Source organism: Antennarius striatus, chromosome 15 (assembly GCF_040054535.1).
Source record: "Antennarius striatus isolate MH-2024 chromosome 15, ASM4005453v1, whole genome shotgun sequence".
NCBI lineage: Eukaryota > Metazoa > Chordata > Actinopteri > Lophiiformes > Antennariidae > Antennarius > Antennarius striatus.
Genome location: NC_090790.1, coordinates 9,061,574 through 9,067,596, shown reverse-complemented (window position 1 = coordinate 9,067,596; position 6,023 = coordinate 9,061,574). Strand labels below are relative to the sequence as shown.

Here is a 6,023-nt window from a genome sequence, read left to right as displayed (position 1 = left end):
GTAGTAACACATTACATCCTATGTCGATGGAAAATGGTCGATCTGGCGGAGTGCTGACTAAAATCGCACAAAAACATTTTTACAGATTTTGGAACTCAGTGTACAGATTAGACGATTTGTGTTAAGAGGTGCAGCGTTGGTTTTCAAAAAAATTAATTCGGTAGTATGGACTTGTCAATGCACCTTTCATAAAGTGTAGATGTATTGACTAGACACTTCAATGTTAATTGACTTTAACCAGAGGACAGCACCGAGGTCCACTGGTACCTCATCCAGCATATATGGTGCCTGGTCCAAGCAAGACAGTGGCGCCAGGTGGTGTGGTGAGGTACCCATGTAAGTGGTACCCATGCAGCACCACGCTGATGTAAATGGTTTCCAGAGGTCTGACATGACACTCAGGTGACTCTCACCTCCTTTAAATGTGCTTCGAGTTGGGTGGCATTCATTGTCCACTTTCACAGGCCACTGTACACAACGAAGCTGATATCAGTGTGGAATCTGCCCGAAGAACATCTATACCACATATGTCAAAGTCAAGGCCCGCTGGCGAGATCTGGCCCGTGGTGAATTACTTATGGCCCACCAGATGATTTTTAATTACTATTAGAACTGGCCCACAGGCCACATCGGCCTGCTGGTGTTTTGCACGCACCAAAACTATATTCACCACAACGCAACGGTAGCGTCAGTCACTGAAATGCAGCAAGCAGGCTTTGGGTTTCAATGTTTATCAGCAGGGCGGCATGGTGGCGCAGTGGGTAGTGCTGTTGTCGCATAGCAAGGCGGTTCTGGGTTCGCGTCCTGCTCTGTGCGGAGTTAACATGTTCTCCCCGTGTCTGCGTGGGTTCCCTCTGGGTTCTCTGGCTTCCTCCCACCTCCAAAAACATTTGCTTCAGATTAATTGACTGGTCCCATAGGAATGAGTGTGTGCGTGGTTGTCTGTGTCTCTGTGTGGCTCCGCGGTGCACTGGCCCCGCCTCATGCCCTAAACCAGCTGGGATAGACTCCAGCTTCCCGAAGCGGTCATGACAATGAATGGATCGATGTTTATCAGCAGTCAGAGCGGAGGATGAATTTAGCCACTCCCCTCCTCAAAACTGGCTAAAAGGAAGGTGGACTCTGAAAGCAGGGGGTTTCGAGCCAGGTGGGAGTCAGAATTTATGTTCAAAGAGGTAAAAGTTTACACATTTCTATACCTTTTTCTTCCCGTCTCTGTATCTCTGTTGCAACCTCATGTGACACTCTAAGGTTAGTGGCCAATTCTATCTGAGAGCATCCTTTTTAAAGGCTCACAATGTTGGGTTACTGTTGATCAATGGTTCGGCGACATCTTGCTCTTATGATGTCAGAATGTGAACAGCATGATGAGGAAGACTGCTTACATACCAGATTAAATCAGGAATTTTATTGGTTGATTCATTGATTACAAACCTTCGAATTTTGTTGTTAACCCACTTGTAAGAGGGGTAACATCAGGGTGCAACAGAGATACAGAGAGACTGGAAAAGAAAGGCATAGATGTTGTTGATCAGATTCTACACTGATGTCAGCTTCATTGAGTACAGTGCCCTGTGGAAGTGGATGATGAACAGCAAGTTTGCACAAAGTACAGAAACATTAAAAAGATGGACATGAGCATTCAAAAGTTTAGAAAGTCACATTAACAGCACCTGTAAAGGTTATAGAGCATTTTGAGTTCATCCTGAAATTTCACCTGAAAGTTAAATATTCCTAATTTATTGTAAGTTGTGCATATTTACATTACATAAAACCCAAAAAGAGCTAACAGCGTCTACATAATGTGCACTTTCATCTCTATTACTAACTAGATTTATATTTAAAACTTAATCAATTTAATCAGAGCTTATCAAAAAAGTGTGAAGAAATTGATTAGGTCACTGTGATGATGATTCTTATCATCCTCACTAATCTTCCTAATGACATTTTTTCAAACAAAACACAATGAGTGATAAGCTCACCTGAAAATCACATGATCAACACTGATACATTTTAGACAGCCAAGAAATATGGACATTTTTAGTCTCTCTTTATTCATTTAAATTTAATTTATGCATTTATGTAAAATACATCCATAAATCACTGTTGTAACATACTCTCTAAAGTATTTCTTTTTTTTTAAATGAAGATAATGGAAAAGGGCATGAACAGATGTTGATTTTGAAAGTTCATTGTTAGTCTTAAAAATAGACACTCTCAAACAGCTTTAAAGTCTGTCAATGAGACAAGACAGACTTTAAAGCTTTTAAAGCTATACAGAAAATGCCTATTTTATATTTACACTAATAATCTTCTGAACATATAGAATTAAATTATTCACATTTGATTTTATGTCAAATACATTTTACTAAATGGAATCAACATTATACAAATGCATGGAGACATGAATTCATGCATGTATGCCAACGGGATATAACATGCCTTCAGGATTACAGTGCTTTTTTCTAATCCTCATTGGCTGAAGTGAATCCACATTAGTATAATAACAGCATATGCACAATCTACAGACTCAACTTTAATTTGTGTTTATTTATATCTCAAATAGACAATACTTTTCCTCGAAGATAATTATTAACCATGTTGCTGCAAAATAACATGTTCACTCCTAATATTTTGACACAAATAAAGCATTAATCCTGTGCAGGTTTGAGATGTGCCACGTTTTCTCCATTGTTCATTTCTCATTTATTTCTTTTTGTTTTCAGTTAAACTGCTTCATCTTTCCCTCTTGATCTACTATCCGACACTTTGCCACAGAGCTATAGGCATAGAGGATCTCTGAGTCCTTTGGGCAGGTGTAACGAAACACATCTTCTTTGTAGGCATTAGTCAGGTAACGTGTCAGACCTTCCAGTTCTGGAGGTGGGATCACAATGTTGAGATGCTTCCTGCAAAGAACCTGAGGAAAGTATGAATTTCAAAATATATTCATTGCGTAGAGGCGATTCTAAAAATCAGTAAAAGAAAAGAAAGATAAATCTGTCGGGATGATGGCATGCAATGAGTACATCTAAGTTCTGCTAACCTTGACAATATGGAGTTTTGGAAGCAAGTTGCAGTCCGCCAATGTTAGTTTGTTACCATCCAAATACAGACGGGAAGATTCAGTGTCACTGGGTTCACAAGGAAGAGGTGTCTTCAGGTATAGGTCGAGGGCAGCAAGGGTTGTAAGAAATCTCTTCTCTAGTACTGAAAGACAAGAATATGCATAAGGTCCCATTATTTGTTGGTATGTACTGTATATACAACAGAAATTGCTTTTATGAAATTTGAAATGTGTAACTACTCGTACTATTATCCATCCCAAGATTACGATTCTTTATATATGCTGAGAATGTACGGAAGATGTCTTCTCCAGCATTGTTGGACTCTTTGTATCGGCAGCACAATTTCTCACATCTACATTTAGTAGAATAAAAATGTTAGTGCATTTCAGAGGTGAAAAATTCTTAATAGAAAATAAATCAGCAACCATCCAACATCCCAAAATATCTGTAGTTAAAGTTTACACACTGTGGTGGGGCTAAGGTCTCCTCCAGGAACTCCTCGATCTTGTTAATATCAGTTTTGACCTCCTTGTTATACCTGAGGAAGGGAGGCTGAGAGCCTGGAGCTAACTCTCTCAGCACATCTGGTGCCCTGCAATGATATCAAGGCACAGTGTTACACATTCACACCACAATCTCATTGCTGTATGTCATACAAATGAATTAAAAATCCTTCTCAGTTTCTTCAAACGCACCTTGACACTAATGAATATAATGAAACGTGCCTCTAATCGAATATGTGCAGTTTAATAGAATTACCATAAATATAATCAATTAAAATGTTGGAATCTTCGTTCCTCTGTGTAAATGAGGCTGAGTTGCTGTTTGCTGTTACAGCGTTGCAGAATTGTATGTGCTAATGAATCAATAACATATCTTAAACTAAACAATTATCTCCCCACCTCTTCATGTCCACCGTGGAGAGGGTAAAGTTGACTCCTTTTAACCACAGAATCATGAAAAGTCTCTGAGAGAAAGGACAGTTGCCCACACTGTTCGCATCGGAACTGGCCTAACAAATAGACACACATCATGTTATGAAAACACACATTTTCCATTGCTCACAAACAGTTATATTAGCAGTTTGGTGGTTTGTTCATCGCTATAATGCATCCACCGAAACTGGAACATTTGTGCAGGTACTCATACCAAGCCTGTTCTGCTCTTACACTCAAAACTAACAGCTGAGGAATTTCAAATCGTAGGTTAGTGCTGTTTTACACCCAGATTAAATGACTACAGAAAAAGATTTTTGTGTACTCTAGTATATTGTATAATTTTATTATGAACAGATTTTATAGAGTCATAGTCTAAAAGAAGCATTTTTACAAGGCAAGACAAAAAATGTCTACGCTGGCTAGTTCTAGTTCCCACTGTGACTGAGTTGAATTAACAAGAGATCATAAATGCAGTCACAGCATCTGTCCAAACGCAAAACACCCTAAAATATACAAATAGCACCCGAAAGACTTTCTTAGTATGGTAATATGCTAACATTTGAGTTTTTAAATATAATTTTTAAAATATAAATCTCTTCAAATAGCTGCAATCTTACTTCAGGTTATACAGTTTCACAGCTACCTTACGATGACTTACACGTCTTACCTTAACAAAAAGCTCAATCTCCGGCTCCTGCGTCATGTTTTTGTCCATCTCTACACCCTGTTAACATCCACCTGTCTCTACTTGTTCAGTAAAATACTCCCAACACTGTTAATGCAAAGGTAAGACAGATATTTCCTCAAAAGTCAGTGATTGAGATTGTATGGCCGCAGCTATAGTTACAATCTCAGTCTTCCACAGACACACACACACACACACACACACACACACACACACACACACACACACACACACACACACACACACACACACACACACACACACACACACACACACACACACACACACACACACATACACACACACACACACACACACACACACACACACACACACACACACACACAGATAAAAAGTATTGGATGTAAAAGCTATACCTTGCCTTCACTCTGTCTGTATTCTTATACTATTTCCAGCTCTTCTTCTCTACCGCTTCTGTCTTCTCTTCTCTTCCTCTGTTTTTTGTTTGTTTCTTGCCACACCTGTCAGCTATGAGCGACAGCCCACACCCCCTGTGGCTTTACCAGTCAGACCAGCATATCTGGATCTCCAGTTTGTGTTCTGGCTGCTTCTTTCCCTCTTCCAAAGTAAGTCAGGTTGGGTAATATACAGTATCATGTTAGCTTACATTACATGTTTATTAACAATAGAGTTTATTACCTTCAAATTCTTGATCTAATGACTTTGAAAAGCACGAAGACACGTTGCCCCATATTGCTATAAACCTCTGCTTTTCTGATTTGTTGCTTTACAATACACAATAGTTAGAACCTGGCTTTAGGTTTGTTGTTGATTTTTCTTTTGTGTCTGTTTATTGGACCCATCAACATGAAAATAATTAATGAGGTTGATTGTGCAAGTGATTGAATTATCCCAAAGGTCATGGATAGGATAAAAGTCTGGAATCCACACAGTTCAGTGAGTTTGTTTCCATAAAAATACAAACATTAATTTGCAGACCTCGGTTCATGCTTAAGAGCTAAAGATGCAAAACAGTGAAAAGCATAAGAACGATGTATATAGGTGCACAACAGTGTTGCACAATTTAAAAAAATGGTTATAATGATGATCCATCTGTCCGTCTCATCTTTCAGCTGATCCGCATGCATGACTGTTAGAAAATGCTCTCATGCAGCAGGTATTCACCGACGTCTCTGTCTCTGTGGAAAGGAGAAACAACCCCCCAGCAAGTTGAACAATAACAAGACTGAAAGTATAGAAGAATGGCAGATAGAGAAGGGTGAGATACGCTGATTCATTTCATTGCTGAGGACACAGCAGAAGAAAAGATAACAGTGAGTGTGTCGTTCATTAAGACTCTGCTACAGACTC

At 39.2% G+C, this 6,023-nt stretch overlaps 1 protein-coding gene across 2 annotated transcripts; it reads right to left on the bottom strand.

Moving 5' to 3' along the window:
* Positions 1-1,411: 1,411 nt before the first annotated feature.
* Positions 1,412-5,168, bottom strand: clic3 (chloride intracellular channel 3). 2 transcript variants are annotated; one of them, XM_068334890.1, is made up of 7 exons: positions 5,069-5,168; positions 4,674-4,778; positions 3,971-4,080; positions 3,535-3,660; positions 3,314-3,420; positions 3,047-3,210; positions 1,412-2,920 (listed from the first exon to the last, which is right to left on the bottom strand). In XM_068334890.1, the coding sequence occupies exons 2-7, from the start codon at positions 4,719-4,721 to the stop codon at positions 2,723-2,725; spliced, it is 753 nt and encodes a 250-aa protein (XP_068190991.1). In that variant the 5' UTR covers positions 4,722-4,778; positions 5,069-5,168; the 3' UTR covers positions 1,412-2,722. The 2 variants fall into 2 exon arrangements, with proteins under 2 accessions (XP_068190991.1, XP_068190992.1); XM_068334891.1 differs by having other exon boundaries at positions 5,074-5,128.
* Positions 5,169-6,023: the final 855 nt, after the last annotated feature.

What these genes read in the sequence shown, in the direction of transcription:
- clic3 (XM_068334890.1), bottom strand. Translation starts at nt 4,721, where the DNA reads ATGGACAAAAACATGACGCAGGAGCCGGAGATTGAGCTTTTTGTTAAG. An exon ending in TCCACGGTGGACATGAAGAG is followed by an intron (nt 3,661 to 3,970) that starts GTGGGGAGATAA and finishes ATATCATTGCAG; the next exon opens with GGCACCAGATGTGCTGAGAG. An exon ending in GAGACCTTAGCCCCACCACA is followed by an intron (nt 3,421 to 3,534) that starts GTGTGTAAACTT and finishes TACTAAATGTAG; the next exon opens with ATGTGAGAAATTGTGCTGCC.